The 18,813-nt window shown below is 32.7% G+C and overlaps 1 protein-coding gene across 1 annotated transcript; it reads right to left on the reverse strand.

Moving 5' to 3' along the window:
• Window positions 1-14,282: 14,282 nt before the first annotated feature.
• Window positions 14,283-18,799, reverse strand: LOC139515558 (uncharacterized). The gene is made up of 5 exons (XM_071305135.1): window positions 18,336-18,799; window positions 17,529-17,881; window positions 16,880-17,169; window positions 16,071-16,594; window positions 14,283-16,023 (listed from the first exon to the last, which is right to left on the reverse strand). Exons 1-5 carry the CDS (start codon window positions 18,797-18,799, stop codon window positions 14,283-14,285), a joined length of 3,372 nt encoding a protein of 1,123 aa, XP_071161236.1.
• Window positions 18,800-18,813: the final 14 nt, after the last annotated feature.

An 18,813-nucleotide genomic window follows, 5' to 3' on the forward strand; every position in this document is an offset into this window, starting at 1 on the left:
TAGTACACAGTTTCGTTCAGGCGTCTGCTGTAGCACGTCTTGGAGTGCGTGATAGTTTGTAGATAGACCCATTCGGTTGTTTTTGCTTTTTGGTGGGTTGTTGTCCATTTGACACTTTCTAAATTTCCATTCTCAATTTTATTGCATTGTTTTTTTTCTCTCAAAAAGTCAATGAATTTGTTGGAAGAAACACATGTTTTTGTTTGTGTTAATCAGATCAATGAATAAGATAGATGGCAGTTACAGGCGTAGATATGAATATGTTTGTAGGGACCGGAAATCGTTCCTTCTACAGTAGTTCTTGTATGTTTCATTATATATCGCTATCTCAAAGACGTACGTCTATGCTCTAAGACATAAAAATAGTATTCATTCGCCAATTTTCAAAACAAAAAGATCAATTAATTGATGGATGTTTTATTCAGTCTCAAAAGTTGTATATAAAAAAGAAGATGTGGTATGATTGCCAATGAGACAACTCTCCACACCGCATAGTCAGCTATAAAAGGCCTCGATATCTCCACATGAGAACAAGTTAACTAGGAGCCTATAAGTTGTTAATTACGAGAAAAGGGAAGCGATGGTTGAAATTTTAAATGTCTCTCGATCCGTTATTATTATATCATGGAAATCGATGAAGTACAATGACTTTTCTAAACATCTTATAAAGAGGTTAACTTCTCTGAATGATTGTACAACTGTTGATTTCGAAGTTGCCATCAAGCGTCATATAGGTAGGTTTCGCTAGCCATTAAACCACGTCCAACCCATTATTCTTAAAATGTCATGTACCATGCCGAGGATATGGCAGTTGTTATCAAAGTCGTTTTCTGTGTACTTTGGGTATGTTTTTTTTTGCACTTCAGTGTTCCTGATGTTTATTTGTTTTCTTCTTATAAGTGATATGTTTCCCTAGGGTTTAGTTCAACTCGACGCAACTATGATAATCGTTTGGAACAACTAAAAAAAAACCCAACTAAAATCAAGAGGATATAAAACCAAAAATTTCTCAGAAGCTTTTGATAAACCCGAAGAAAAAGATCGAACGATCCTCATGGAATAGAAGATTAGACGACTCGCCCAGATATAAATCCGTTTGTTGTCACCTTCCATACCGATTTGACAAATATTCATCTTCTGTTCGCAAACAATAGCGTCTTATTGAAAAAGAAAATTTCGATCACCTCTGTTATTGCGTATCGCAGACCCAAAAAGCTAAAATACATACTTGTACCATTCCAAAATTGTGTGTAACAAACAATGCGTAAGAAGCAATTGTAATTGCTTTAAAGTCGTTAACTCGTTCAGCAGCACATTAACAAATTAGCAATACAACATCTATGTTACATCTAATTGTAAAATTGAGATAGTGTATCTATATTCGTACCTGAGGAACTTGCAAGCTGTAATATGATGGCGAAACAGAAACTTAATTCAACGTCAGACTTAATCATCAAAATTAGGACACCCAAAGTAGAAAACAAAGAAAGAGATTTTGGATGCATCAGCTTTGTTCATTTGAACCTTGTTGACAGAATGACTGACGAAAAACAGTGTTATCTAAAATCAAAGGAATAAATCTTAATCTCCAAGCTATTTAACTAACACAATTATTTATTTTGGTTTAAGAATCGCAATGTACGATAAGCAGCAAAAATATATTAAAGACATGTGCATTAAGCTACAAAAATTTCTTTACAAACTTCGATTTACCTGGATTGCTACACGCGCCTGATGACGCTAATTTGTTTAGCGAAACATTGCGTGAATATTTAAAATATAACAACTATTTTAAAAGCACTCATTAGTGTATTAAATTCAAATTCTTATGCATTTATGTAATTTAATTTACTAATTTATATTATTTGATTTAATAATTTAATAACTTCATCAATTTATTTACAATCTTATTCACGCCTAGATATGTTGAATGTTGATGGTGGCTGATTTTTATATACTATCTATATATAATTCGTCTAAATATTAACAAAACAATGTTAGAGCTGTAAATTGTTTGTTCTTCCTTGACCTGGGTTCGAACTCGTGCTACTGAGATATCGTGGCCCAAAATTGCCTTGCAATTTAACAAATGCTCTAGACCACTCGACCACCTCGGTTTTACTAATATAAAGCTTTCGGTGGCCGGATGTTAACATTATTTCCTGGTCAGTTTCTATCTAGCGTCGTAACACAGTTCGTATACTACTAGTCCGAGATTACTCTGACGTCCAACGGCTGTTTTGCCAGACAAGTTTCGGCCGTGGGACGTCAGAGCTCGTCCCATATCAAAAAGTGGATATTTGCCCACTCAAAATAGATGCGCTGCTTCGTCGCTTCTGGTGCCGACTGGCGGCCTCGGAATTACATAAATCGGGCATCAATCTGTTCATTTTTCATTTATCTCTTCATTTATTTAAGTTTCACCTACCTGCTACCCTTTATTTTATCATATTTAAACAGTTTTCACAGTGACCCATCGATTCAGACATTTTTACTTTTATTTTCAAATGGACGTCAAGTTACGAGAGATTATGCAAATATTTATACTTTTCACCTCCTTTATAGGAGATCGATGTTGAACATTTAGTGGCCAACCACAATTGTGCACCTCCTTTACAGGAGATCGGGATTGAGCATTTAGTGCCAAACACGATAACAATCGGAAGATCTCGGACATTTAGATAACTTCGATTATGGTCATTTGCATAAATCATTACTTTTTTCTCCCGGTCACGTGATAATATATTTGAACAGAACGCATTTGAATAGCAGATAGAACAACGCAGGCGGAAACCCGATTGAAATAGAACAAAAGAATCGAAGCTCTTTGTTAGAGCAGGCGATAAATGCTTACTGTAACGTTTACTGTAGTAACAAAAAATTAAAAAGTTAATAGAAACAAATAAAATGGCAATTTTCTTCTCAATTACGAAGTGTTCTATTATGAAAACACCATTTGCATAAGGTTTCTATTTATCTATTACATAGTTAAGCAGAACAATTAGATATCAAATCGACGACATGCGTATCTATCAAGTTGGATGTAGAAAATGCATAACCTCCGATTTTTTTGAAAAAGATTACCATGATCGGAGAACATATCAATCTATTAGTTCAGTAATTTTCGTGTCTGTCCTTCCATTATGTGACTCAAGAAAAAATTATAAAAATGGGTAACAATTGTATCGAAAAGAGAAAATCGAGTGCACCTTTTTATGTTAGTGCGTGTTTGAGTGGAATATTTTGTCTTGAAAACGTACAAAGCAAGAATATTTAATACATCATCTCGCTCCAGATTCTATCATTTTTATATATCAAACCTACAGGTTGACTTTATAACATAAAAAAATCACAATACTAAAAGATGAAATATATGGGTCAAGTGATCTAATGAATCATAAAAACAGAGGTGTGTTCGAATAGCTATTGTTTACTTAAAGTACTTGACGACAGTCTTTCAAGTTAGATGATGAAAATGCATATCTTCGAGAAAAAAAAATTTTTGGTGTGTGATAACTAAAGGTTTATAGTCTTCAACCACTAAAAAAATCTAGTCTGCCCTTCCACGAAATATTTAATTAGAATTTTTTTAAAATGTTTATGAATTTTCAAAAATTCCACCTGACAACCGATTAGACAATAGTTTTAAATTGAATCAATGCAGACAAGATTATTAACTGATGCTCATTAGCTAGTAGATACATTTGTCTTTTAAAACACAACTGACATATAAGGATCGTAATAGTGCTATGCGGATAAATTTATCGGTTTTCAAGAGCAAAGTTGGCAGCGCGTCTTCCCTACAATGGCTTCCATTTTTACGATTGTGAAAATTAACTGGCGTAATGGGGAGATAATTTTGACGAAGTAGATTCCTGACTGAACGGATGTTCTTAAACACTGCTGACTGCCATTGGCGAATGCCAAATAAACTGATCACCAGATGTAACAATATATTTTAACATTTTTATATGTTAGGTCAAGTGTGTAATCTAATAATATAAAGTTTACACACATCTGTATTTTCACACATAGCTAGCCATTTAATACAGTTAGCTATATACATAGCTAATCGAACATATCTACTCTGTATTTCTGATTCATTGGATAGGTATTTCACGTGACCAATATATTCCATCTTTTAATACTGTGATTTTTTATGTTATAAAGTCAACCTGTAGCTTTGATTTATAAAAATAATAGAATCTTAAGCGAGATGATGTATCAAATTTTCTTGCTATGTACGATTTCAAGACGAAATATTCAACTCAACCACAGCCTAACATAAAAAGGTGCACTCGATTTTCTCTTTTCGATACAACCGAAATCCCAACCCTCCCCTAACCTCGGACAAAATAAGAAATGTATTTTCCTCATCCAACATGATAGATGTACCATGTCGTCGACTTGATATCTAACTGTTCTACTTTACTATGCAATAGATAAATTTAAAACTAATGCAACTGGTATTTTTAAAAATAAAACACTTCCTAATTGAGAAGAAAAATGTCATTTTATTTGTTTCTATTAACTTAAAAAAAAAATTGTGACTATAGTAAACATTACAGTAAGCATTTATCGCCTTCACTAACAAAGAGCTTCGATTCTTTTGTTATATTTCAACCGCCTGTATTGTTGAGCCTTTAGTTAGATGTACATTGTGTTATACTTGTAACTTTGTTATAGTCGTGTGATTTTAGTAATACAGTATTGAACTTTTATTTGAGTTCGTGTTTATGTTAACTTACAAGACTTCGTTCAGACTACACCAGGATCCATTTATTTATTTATGTGACCAGGATTCCCTTAATCACGCTACCAGTAGATTTCAAGGGTCACCCTATTAAAGAGTATACTTAGTATAAAAGTGACACCTAACGTCCCCGTATTCCAACATCAATCCGAATTACGATAGCAAAAAATCTTATTCGGGAGACTCCGTATACATACTATAAGTATTTTATTGTAATTATATTACAAAATATTGATCACATGATGCTAGTATTGCTAGACTTGCAATTGCTTTACATCAATCCAAATAGATTACTCCACATTTAATTACCTTAATAATGGTAATCAAATTGATTATGGGCCTGGGTATATGCATATCTTGCCTAAAATACACCGATTAAATGAATCGGAATTAGTAAAAATCAATAAATATGGGTTTAAGGGCATACGATACAGTTTTGAACCTGTATTTACAAGTTGATGAAAATTTGCATATAGGCTATTTTTTACCTGATTAAATCAAATATGTCATAAAAAATATACCTTCATGTGCTACTTTTTGAGTAAAATGAGGTCGAAATTTTGTATATTTGCTCAAAATTCAGATTTGTGCCCGTATTTTCTTTTTCGAAAGAACGACGTACCTTTTTTGCATTAAAAGATAATTACAAATTGTTTTTTGTTAAATAATCGGTAATTTCTTTATTTTATAAGTATCATTGAAAATTATGTAATTTTTATTCCGAAATAACTCTATATTTATCAAATGTTCATGAATAGAGGAAAAAACGTCATTTTTTGCTGCATGTTTATCAAAATTAAAAAAATTGCGCTATTTACAGTTTTATAAAATTTGGGTCACATAATCTCCTTGCAAAATAAAACAAATTGCTGTTTTAAAACATAGGGATCCATGCACTCATTTTCAAATTAAATCAGTTTGAATGATAAAAATCAGTCGAAAAATGCATCTTTTCCCGATATGTCATAGTTTGACGTCGCGAAAATAACATTTTACGTTAGCAACGTCATTATCTTCCCTGTAACTGTATCGTATGCCCTTAAGGGGGCTCGCGGGTCTAAATGAATTTTTTTATTTAATATAGGATTTCTCTATATTTTTCTATAAATGAACTTTATCTTATACTTAATAGAAAAATAAAATAAAAAAATGGGGTCACCGTTCATTTACTCTCACAATCTGCCTTCGAAAGAAGCATACATTTTTGTTAATGTCCTTTTTTTCTGTTGAACTAATAGGAGAAATAGCGGTAATATCGAAATAAAAAAAGAACTAAATTACAGAAATCGTTAAAATTTTACAATTATTTAGTTTATGTACAGCTTATTCGAAAACAACAATAAAAAATATAGGTCACCGATGAGTTAAAAAAGATATTTCAATTTTAATGCCAAAAAATGGCATTTTTGCACGAAAGGGAGATAATTTGGAGCTTTTTCAATGATATCTACATTCTAAAAGTCCGCTGGGGCCAACACGAATTGATTTTTTGGAATGATTTTTGTACCATATGATAAAGTCACAGCTACTTAAGGTAATCAATAAAATTTGTAATAAAAAAATAATGTTTAATTTTTTCTGAAAATCGTATACCCGCGAGCCTCCTTAACATTGATAACATAATGCCGCCATGTCGGCCAATCATATCTCAGATTGGTACTGTCACAGAATTTATTGGACGCTATATCGATTATTTTTAGTACCTATGGTACAAGAACAACACACGTATATAAAGGTGTAACACCACTAATTCGGGCCCGGCCAGAAAGCACATACCAGAAAGTAGTACATATTTAACACAAAATAGTTCCTACGCATGGACATAACTTTCAAAATATTTAGAGTATTTTATTAATTTTGGTATCAAATGAAAGCTGCATGACTGGTGATCATTGTAAAACAATTTTTGACTGATAAATTTGAATAATAAAAAATGGCATGAAATTTAAAAAGGAGGGTACATTTTGCCTTTTTGTCAGATCGGTACCTGTTTTGGTACATCCGAAGTTCCGGGAACCAGTTCTTTCTTATATGCAATGTAAGGTATGTTGATTTTTTTCAGTACAGGACACCAGAAGGTGTTGCTTTGACATGCAATGATTGTCACTTTATTTGAACTTAAGATAAAAGAGCTGTGACCACTTGAAATTGAGGAATTTAACATAGAAAGCAATGGGGCCATTAATTAGTGGTGGACTTCCTAAAGGATACGTCAGATCTAATATACAAGTTGGAAAGAATTAAGCCTAATGCAGATTGCTGGCTGTGTAGTTTTGATGTAGTATCAATGTACACTAATTGCCCGATTGATGAATTATTATCGGCAGTTAGAATTTCGTATGATCAGTTTGATAAATCTGATTGCAAAATCAAATGCCTACCGACGGATGATTTAATCTATCTCCTCAGATCAATTTTAGAGAACAATATTTTTGATTTTAATGGACAGCTATATAAGCAAACAATAGGAGCCGCGATAGGAGCAGTGCCAAGCCCGGAAATCTGTGATATACTCTTGTATAAAATTATGAAAGAAATTCTTTCTAAGTTTGAACATAGAAAAAATATTTTTCTATGGAAGGTATCGTGATGATATTATATTAATATATCACGGCGATTTGCAGGAAATAAAGGATTTGCTAGAGTTAGCAAATAATCATCATCCGTTCCTGAAATTCACACTAGGATTCTCATCTAGATGTTAATATTTTCAAAGGAACTAACTAGATTTTCTAATGAAAATATTTTGGATGTGAAAACACACTTTAAACCGACAAATGCCTTCCTTTATCTAGATCGTAAAAGCTGTCACAGTAGACATGTGTTTGCAGGGTTTCTCAAGGGCGAAGTAATCAGATACATTAGAACAACAAATAATGATGTTGATTTACAAAATATTTTATTACAGTTCAGATCGAACTTAATATAAAAGAGAGGATACAAGGAGCTTGAAATCGAAAAGTACATAAATGAGGCATTATCTTGTAATAGATCAGATTTAATCAGAAAAAAGGCCAAACAAAACACAAAGGAAATTCCTTTAGTATTGGCAACGAAATTTAATCCATGCATTCATAAATTAAAACAATGCATTAGTAAACATTGGGATCTACTAAAACAGGATGTAGTTTACAACGAAATATTTTCACGCAAACCAATAATAGCTTATAAAAAGCATAAAAATATTGCAGATCTATTGACAACGACGAAATTAAAATGAATTGATATAGGTAAATCCCTGATGATGGCGGGCCTAAAATGCTTAAAACCTTTCATAAATGTTATAGGTGGCACGGTAGTATTTGCGTTCCAGAATTTAGGTTGCTCTTTTGTGTACCCTACTTAGGTAAATGAATCTAAACAGTGTGATTGGACAAAAAATACAGTATCAACTTAACATACTTTCCCAAACTGAGGGATGAATCAGGTGTAGAAAAATATGAAATAATTTTACATACAGATGAAAATGAATTTTTGAGAATTTTTTTAAATTTTGTATTCACTGCACCATAAAAAACCTAAAATTACTAGTGGCCTTAGGTTTCTAAAAATAGCAAAAAAAGTAAACGGTCATGATACATATTCAAATTCATTTCTGAATAGTAAATGAAAGTACTTCAGTTAAGTGTGAATGTAGATTTTTTTGCAGTGTTAGAAAGTGGTGAAAATTCTAAAAAGGCTATCATTATCCCTATGGGCCAGGAAATACTACCGTGCCACCTATACATTTATCATTAGCATATAATACAAAAACCGTCGAAACATTAAATTAATGTCGGATTGATGTAAAGCAATTGCAAGTCTAGTTATACTAGCATCATGTGATCAGTATTTTGTAATATAATTACAATAAAATACTTATAGTATGTATACGGAGTCTCCCGAATAAGATTTTTTGCTATCGTAATTCGGATTGATGTTGGAATACGTGGATGTTAGGTGTCACTTTTATACTAAGTATACTTGGCATTTGTAGTTCCGTGTACGAGCTGTGAAACTTAGACCCTGTTCACACTAGCATTTTTTTTTATCGATCTAATTTGAATCGATCTAAATAAAACCAGTTAGCGTTCACATTATCTTTAATCATATCGATCTCTATCGGTCTAATATGAACCACTGCGTTAACACTACAATTAAAAACGCAATCGATCTAACCTTTTTGCCCACTAAACTGTCAACACTGTGTATAAATAGAACTGATTTATCAAATTCATGTGCTGATACACTGATACACACACTTGGGAAAAAAAATTGGATGAAGTTATTGTTTCTCTTGAATCACAATTTAAAATTTTGATACTGGTGTTATTGCAGTTTTCTCTAATTTAAAAAAAAAAATAACTGTAGCAACGAAGTTACAACACGACGCTGGAAATACTGCGGTTCCTGCAAAGAAAAAAATCAACATAAGAAAAGAAGACACAGATTTCGCAAATCTATGCTATGGCAAAGACAACATGTTTACAGTTTGGTTTAAAGGTCTTTTAACAGAGAAATGTGGGTTAAACAACGAACCTCTGAGATAGTTTTGCCGCTATACATGCGCATACGTTATTTTCGATTCAATCATACTAGTTTAAACCGATCTCTGCGTTCACATCTAAAGTAAGATCGGTTTACTTTAGATCGATTCAAACTAAACTACCTCTTTTGGTGTTTTAGTTTAGACCGATTGAAGATCGATTCAATGCGTTCACATTAGCCCTTAAACCGATCTAAAGTGAACCGGTCTAGTTTAAATCGATAAAAATGTCTTAGTGTGAACGGGGTCTTAGACACCCAACAACATAACACAACCACAAGAATACACACTTTAGTTCAAGTACCATACAAAACTTTTTTCGTCATAATAAAATTGAGAATGGAAATGGGGAATGTGTCAAAGAGACAACAACCCGACCAAATAAAAAACAACAGCAGAGGGTCACCAACAGGTCTTCAATGTAGCGAGAAATTCACGCACCCGGAGGCGTCCTTCAGCTGGCCCCTAAACAAATATATACTAGTCCAGTGATAATGAACGCCATACTAATTTCCACATTGTACACAAGAAACTAAAATTAAAATAATACAAGACTAACAAAGGCCAGAGGCTCCTGACTTGGGACAGGCGCAAAAATGCGGCGGGGTTAAACATGTTTGTGAGATCTCAACCCTCCCCCTATACCTCTAACCAATGTAGTAAAGTAAACGCATAACAATACGCACATTAAAATTCAGTTCAAGAGAAATCTATCTTCATTATTGATTTAATACCAAACAGAAAACAAAATACTTGATAAAAAGATGATATGCATTTCAGAGCCAGAATTAGAAGCTGGACATTCGGTAGGTGGTATTTAAAGTGTTGCGCGAGTCCCATATTTCATTACACGATTGTATTCCGTCATCCTGAGGTATGTTGGTACAATGAGATGACATATAAAGTGACAAGAAGAGTTTTCAGAGGAAGAGGGTTCATGGATTCCAGTTTGCGACGGTAATATATATAATTTGCATTTAACCTATAGCTGTACAATGTAACCTATGGGAATGCAACAAGAGTGTAAATCTCAATAACCGAAAATTATACCATAGCTATCTATGGTATAATTTTCACAATTATACCATGGTTTTGTTGTGTATGATTTTCGAAAAGAAAAACAAAGATGGCAAGACCTAAAGGAGGCCGCCTGAATTTTTAAATTGACATATGAAAAACAGAGTCAATGTGGGGCCACTAAGCTAAACTGCCCGCTTTGCACCAGCCGATATAAATGAATGCCTAGGGTGGGAATCGAACCCACGTACACCAACTTCGTTGTCCCTATATTTTTAAATGAACAAAAAATTGTCAAGAACAAATTCAAAAAAAGGTATAAATGTGTGAAAATTTAATTATCAAATTATACATGAAAATATAATTTGATTTTCGGTGATTCAGAATCTGATGTCTACTTCGATTGTAGTCACATAGCCTCCATTGTACAGCTACATGAATATATTTGGTAAAAGGGTTTAAAATTGCCGAGGCACATTTTTTTAGGAGAAGGGAGCGGAAGGCACACCCTTTTCAAGGAGCTTCATGTATGGTAGATGCGTAGTCCTTTTTTAAATATAGTTTTACCTTAAATGTTGACTTGCTAGACCCCCCCCTTTAAAAATCCTGGATTCTCATCCGATTTGATATAAATCTAAACTGTTAACGAGGTTGCTTAAGTTATAACAATTATGTTTGAGAATTAAAATAGATAGGTTCCTTTAAATGAAGCTGAACATAGGTTTCTTTAAATGAAGCTGAATATATAAAACAATAGAATATACATCGCATGCGATTTTAATCGTGGACATTTTGAATTCCCTGTTAATTAATGCGTCGACTTGGGCTTCTGGTACAAATTAAAACGAGGAATTATTCATCCAAACTCACTTAAAGATTCTTGAGATTCAAATTTCCACGGAATAATAAAATTAATCAACAATAAAAATTTAAACATTTCGAACATTTAACATTTTGATAAAATAAAACTAGAGGGTCCAAGGACCCTGTGTCGCTCACCTTAGATTTTTGTTGACAATTAATGCATGACATAACAATAATACTTTTTGTTAAAGGAAAGTTTGTGAACCAAAATCTAATCTTTTTTGTAATTGAACACCTTAAACTAGTTTATTATTTTCAGTTTTGAGGTCTAAAACACACTTTTCAAGTATTGTGTTGTTCTCTTGTGGACATACATGTCTATATATTTGTTCAATATAAACTCATCATTGATACCGGGACTACATTTTGTATATACGCCAGACTGTATCATTACTGGTCAAGGATCATTAAGGAAACTTTAATTGATTTTGAAATGTTTATTATATATAAGTTGTTCAATAAGTTATGACAGCAAAGTTACTGATCATTATGGAGAATGACAACAGATCAACTGTATCAATCTTTTTACTGGACCCAAGATTATCATCTTTATGAGTGGTGACCTAACCTTTAAATTAAGATTCAAAATAGATAGGTATTACTTGAATTGAACAAGAAGGTAGACACAGAGAACTAAGTTTTTGCTAGCTTAAATAGAGACGACCTTTATAGTAGTTCTAATATGTGTGAAGCTGCTATTTGTTTGTCATTTTTGGGTTGTGACCATGTTTGTCTCCAACTCATTTTTTTCTCTTCTTGACTGGAGGTTTTGTTCTTATCAATTTCAAAAATGAATGGGGTGTGAAATAATAAAAGACATCAAATTAAATTGTTTATTATGAAAAATTTGAACACATCAAATACTTCAAATAATGCATTATAATATTCATTGTCTTATACATATTTTTTTTTATATATGTGCATTAAAACAGTTCACTTATAGAACAATATTTACATTCTATAACAACACATTTTCAAAGTCAAAATATGACAGTAAAAACAGTATGTATAAAAAGCAACACAGCGATTATATTATGATATGATTATTGTTTCCATAACTGACTTGAAGTTAATTTGTAAAGACTTGTCGAGAAGAATATTCAACAGTTTTTTCCAACTTAAGAGTCTAAACTCTAGATTCTATATATAATTTATTTCCTCTTCAGCATTTAACAACTATCTGTCAAAGTAATTGTCATTTTTGTTTCCTCTCTATTCATGGTATACTGAGTTATAGTCCATAGTATCTCTGTTTTAAACTTTATTCATATTAGTCCTGGTGGATTAATTTTGCTTTAATGCAAGATTCAAGAGTTTACTGCATACGTTTATTAATTGTTGTATGATGTTAATATAACAACAACTGAAACAATCTATATAACTCTTATTTTCTTCAGCAGTTAGTTTACTGAATTTACTTTACATTGGCTTATTATAAAACAGTCATTAAATGTTCTCAAACTTCTTCTCTATTAAGCAAATGTTCACAAATTTCTGCTCTATTAAGCAAATGTTCACAAATTTCTGCTCTAATAGGCAAATGTCACGAATTTCTTCTCTATTAAGCAAATGTTCACAAATTTCTGCTCTAATAGGCAAATGTCACAAATTTCTGCTCTAATAAGCAAATGTTCACAAATTCTTCTCTAATAGGCAAATGTAACAAATTTCTTCTCTATTAAGCAAATGTTCACAAATTCTTCTCTAATAGGCAAATGTCACAAATTTCTGCTCTATTAAGCAAATGTTCACAAATTTCTTTTCTATTAAGCAAATGTTCACAAATTTCTTCTCTATGAAGCAAATGTTTGTTTACATGAATTGTTCATTAGTTTCTGTTTCTGTTTTATAAATGACTTCTACATATATATCAAATGTATAAGCAAAAATGCAACCACATAGTTAAGTAGAATGACCAATTAATGCAATATTTGATTTTTTTTTCTCAACATGTAACTCTTTGCATGAATTAATGATTTACACATTTTGATAAACCTGTACTTAGAATAAGTCACAATTGAAATCATAAGATATCAAAAATGTTGGATTTATGGATTGTTTTTCAATTTGGAGAACTCCAAGTAATTATATTATGATAACATATGTGATATTTGTACAGAAACTGATTTATTATGTCTGATTCAAAAACAAATATTTCAAGAATTATATATATAGATTTATAACAAGTAAATATCAGGAGTGTTCAGATGCCAAGTGCACACAACTCTCCACTGATACAATGAGCATTCAGGTAGTAGAAGTTCTAAAATTTGATGTCTCCAATCATTACTGACTTGAAATGAATGGAATTCTACTTTTCTTCCATAGCAAAATGGACCAAGGGCCTTTCTGCTTTATGAAAGTCAAAGCAACACAGTTTCAAATTTCTTTACCTGTGCTACCGTTAATCCAGTGTACCTATAAAGAAGAAAGCTTTGTAAAGAAGCTTTCTTCTATGCAGGTAAAACTGGATATCAGGAGTCTTGAAGCCAACTCATTTCCATTCCTACTTATGACAAGGCAAATCTGTTGGAGTGGAAACCCATTTTTCCTTTAAAACCACTCCTGCACTCCTGCACATTTGAGGTTGCATTTTCAGCAACCGCAAATGTGTCCTGTTTTTCAGCGGGTTTAATTTTCATTGTTTCAAACAAAGCTGGTTTCGGCATATAAAATAACCATTACACGGAATCATTGTGTTTCAATGGCTACATATATAACTTTATGATCTGACCAATAGGAATCAAGGACATCTGTTTCAAAATTTACCTTACTATCAAAATTTAGGAAAATTAAGTCCAACAATGTACCATAAGATGTAGCAGGTTTAGACACAATTTGTGAACAGCAAAATGAATCTCTCATGAACTTTAAAAAAGAAGTGTTCCCAGTGTTTAAATCAATATTAAAGTCTCCCATTATGATAATTTTTGGATGTCTTAAATACACATCAGGAAGAAGGTTTGCAAGGAAAGTATCTTTTAGTTGTTGCAATTTGCAGTTTGGTGCTTTGTAAACAAAGACAACCTGAAAAAGACCTTTGCTGGGTGATATTATGTCTGCTATAACAAACTCTAAAGATGGAGTTGAGAAAGTGACTGTATTGTGAAGAAAACAATTATTTTAATAATATAATACCAATCCATAAGGTGGTCTTGTATTAAAGTTTGTTTGCTTTTGGTCTAATCGAACTGGTGGTTCAAAACCAGGTACATGAAAATCATCATTTTCATCTGTTGAAATAAGTCTTGATTCAGCAATACCAATAACATCAGCATCCAAGATGTAAGGGTCTGATTTTATATCATTAAAGTGAGCATGCAATGACCTTGAATTGTTGAAAACTACTTTAAAACAGTTACTTGATAAATTATACAATGGCTTAAAGCACAACTGTAGAGTTGCATCTGTCCTTAGTCTGTATAATTCTTGTCGAACACACTCTGCTACAGCTATTGCTTCTTGATTGAGATCTAATATCTGTAATCCAGTTAAAGATGTTACTCTGCTTAGCGCAACATAGTGAATATGTGGTATTTTCCCTTTACGTTTTGATTTCAGACTAACAACAACTTCTTGTAATGTGTCTCCCTGCGATTTATGAATTGTTTTTCCGGCTGCTGGACGAAGAGGAAATTGAATTCTTTCAAAGGTCTTATATTTATATGTAAATGACCTTTTAATGTCAAACATTGGAGTCCATGTTTTTTCAACATCTTTTCCATACAAGAGTGAATATTTTCTTCTATTGTTAGCACCAATTTTGGCATCCTCAAACTTAACCCATATGATACTTGGTCTAATAGATTTAGTTTTACACTCTATCAATTTAAGTTCACAAGTTGAACCATTTGTGAGACCATCAGTGACTTCAATATTAGCTGTAAGATCATATTTCATCCCAATTGCTAATACCAATTCCTTTGCAAGATTGGCTGTATCAGACTGTTTTTCTGGTAAAGAACTAAGTAATTTTGTTTTTACAGATGCTGGTAAATCCCCACAAACTGTGTCAACTGCTGTAACTTTAACCTTTTGTGAGCCTAATTTAGATATGTATTGTAAATCAAAATTATCCACTAAAGCATTTTCAACAAATAAATGAGTAGCATTAGTTCTGTATGTTGGATCACTGATTGAAACAGTTCTGGTACTTAAAACTGCAAAATCATTTTCAGTCAGCTGATTTTGTCTCAACCTATTTAGTAATAGAGCAAATTCTAAATCATCCTTTTGTCTCATTATTTCGGTAAGTTCATGAAAAGAAAATAATAATTTCCAGTAATTAGGAGCTAATGCTGTTAATCCTTTTCTAAGATCATTGAAAATCCAGCTGTCAAATACAGGTTGGAGTTGGAAAAAGTCACCAATAGCTATGATACTCACGCCACCAAATGAACAGTTGCTTCCCTTGATTTTTTCCAGCCTTCTCTCCAGTAAAGAGAACATTTTGTTTCCAACCATTGAAATTTCATCAATCAAAATCAGAGACAAATTTCTGTATTTCATTCTGAGTGTATTGAGAACATCACATGACAGTGACTGGTCAAGTCCTTTATTTGGTTGTATCTGGAAAGAATTGTGAATGGTCAGACCATTTATATTGTAAGCTGCCTTTCCAGTAGGAGCACAAAGAAGAATTCTAATATCGTCAGGGTCCTCACCTTCAATAGAACATAAGTGTCTGTGTAAAGCTTGAAATATTGTTCTGACAACTACAGATTTTCCACATCCTGCTCCACCTGTCAAAAATGTATAAAATGGTTCATGTTTTGTTTTAACCCATGTGACAACATGTTGGAAACATTCCCACTGTTTCTTATTCAAGGATCTTATCAATGCAAAATAATCACTCTCACTTATTCTGTTGGCATGATTTGTCAATTCTACTGTTCTTGCTTCTATTCCAACTTCACGACCATATCATACAGTCTATGTTCTGTTGGTCTATCTGGATTGAAATGAATATACTGTTCAGATTCTGTTGGGCCTATTTCAGCATCTTCCATTTCTACTTGCTGTGTGGCAGGTGCTATTTGATCATTCTCATTACAATCATTTTCTGCCTCTTCTATAGCTTTCTCTAGATCTATCACTTTTCCTTCATGTTGCTTAGCTTTTTTTTCTAACAGTCTTGCAACAGTCAAGTACATTTTTTCAAATGTTTCATGTCCGCTTTGCAAATCTGAAAGTTCATTTCTCCATGGATAAAATAACATTAAGCGTTCTCTGTAGAAGTTTTCAGAGTCAGTCTTGTAATTGTATTTAACATATCTTATAACCTTGGGTGTTTTTCTTTGATATATTCGAATACCATTCTTCAGGGTTATGTCGATTTTGTTATCGATTTCTTCAATAACATCTGCATCTGCATTTGCCTCTTCATTTTCACTTTCAAATTCATTTTCTATCTGTTTCATGATCATCTGAAGACTCTGAAGTTTTAGGATACTGCAATTCAAGCTGAGATACATAGTCTGCTAGACACCAGTTCTCCAGTTGTTTTGGTCTACGTGAGTATCTTTTAATATCATTGTCTGATTCTATTTCAGTAGAGTCTGGGCCTAGTTTTTCTAGGGCTGATGATTGCTTGAGGAGGAAAGTTCTTTTGTGTTGTGGAGATGTGTTAATGAAGACAACTTGTCTTGTAGTGTTAAGTATGTTGCTTCTTGTGCGCTTGTTTCAACAGAATTTGAAAAGTAATTCCCAATGTGCCTTACTTGATGCTTCAAGTCTAAATTTCCCTGTCGTGCTTCTTTTGCTGCTTGGTCAAGTAATGCACTCATACCTTTTTGTGACTTGCTTATATATGAAACAATATACACTGCACATGCAAATGCATCTAAAACAAACTGTAAATCATGATTTGCTTGCCAGGCTATCAACACAGTTTTCATGTAACCATTAACACGGACTTCAGATGGTTTTCGTTTGAGAAAAACTTTTGGACCACTCAGGTTGCTTCTTATGGCCTTAATGTAATTTTCATCATCCATTTGTAACACATCATCTAAAAACATGTCATATGTCATCTGGTCTATATCTTCAGAATTGTGAAGTGTATTAATTTCGTTTTGTGTTTCTTTATATATAGCTTTGTACTTACTATGTCATCATTTTCTTTCAAAGGCTCTAAAATTACTGTTGCTTTCATAGGTGGAAGGGGGAAACCAAAACGACAAATTGGGTGACCTTTTTTTCTGCATGTTTTTGAATGTTTATGAACCTGCAAATTGACTAAACTAGTATTATTTTCTAAAAGTGAACAAGAGACATATTTATCAATAAATGCTACAACATCTTCATTTGAATTGCTTTCATATACTGGTGCATTTTCAATCCAGATCAAGATATGAATATGTGGTGAACCTCTCTGTTGAAATTCAACTCTATAAAATAAATCTGTCAATTTTCCAATAGGATCATGATCACTTTTTAACACCAAGTTAATAAACTGTTGGACACGATAATCAAAATATCTAGAGCATGTCACAGGGTCTTTTTGAACAAGTTTACATTTCTGATGCCAATCCATTTCTTCCAATTCATTGTCAGTATATTCTGTGCCATCATTTAATTTGCCAAGAATTCGTAACAAATCTTTCCAATTAGTGTCTGCAGATGAAAGAGAGCCAAACCATGTTGGAAGACCCAACTGTCTGATCATTGCAAACAAATCTTTCTTCTTCTTTTCAAGGTATACTGGAGAATTTCTCAAACTTCTAAAGATATAATAACCTTCATCTAATCTTACAAGATCGTTTACAGTGTTAGGATTCAGTACATCTTTTGCTGTCCATTTTTTCCTTCTGATTGACACCTTCTTAGAGCAAGATTGACCTTATCACTTATGTTTTTTAACTGAATTTCTTTAACTTGAAAAATATATTTGGTACAGACTGTGCTACTCTCCTATCCATGGACCTTAGTTCCCATTTAACAATATCAGTATAGTGAACAGAGATAGACCTGTCTTTGTTATATGGCCTTCTTTGACCACAAAATATAGTTGGAAAAGATAAGTAATCTGCATCAGGATCACTGTAGAGACTAATTGGTCGTTGACCTTCACCAGGAGCAAAAGTTAAACCTGTATCACATAGTGGATTGTCGTCTGAAATGTGATCTAACAGTGTATCTTGTTTCCAACATGCGTTTCAGTTTCATCTACTTCACTGAAATGATCGGTCATCATCTGAATCATTTTGATTTTGGTTATATTCTTGTTCTGTACTATTTTTTTCATTGTCATGTGTTTCTTCTTCATTTATTTTTGCGATGTCTGTAATCCAATCCTCATTTATTTCTATTCCAGAAGACTTGTACAAGTCACTTGTTCTCATCAAATAATGTAATGCACAAATGACAGCAAATGGTCTCACATTTTCACTAAAATCACACTTTTTGAATTCCAGCTTCTTCTTCAGTTTAACTGATATTGTACCTGATTTCTCTAATGTATGTGGAAGTGAATTTATTGTAGGTTGAACTTCAACAGGCACATTTACAACATTGCCTTTAACTGATAACTGTCCACCTCTTGGTAACTGTTGAATCTGCATAAAAGGAATTCTTAATGATAACAGTCTCTCTTCTACAGGATACAAATTTAGTTCTTTTGGTCTTTGGGGAAATCCCATTTTATTGGCTATTG

This window comes from Mytilus edulis, chromosome 3 (genome assembly GCF_963676685.1).
Source record: "Mytilus edulis chromosome 3, xbMytEdul2.2, whole genome shotgun sequence".
NCBI lineage: Eukaryota > Metazoa > Mollusca > Bivalvia > Mytilida > Mytilidae > Mytilus > Mytilus edulis.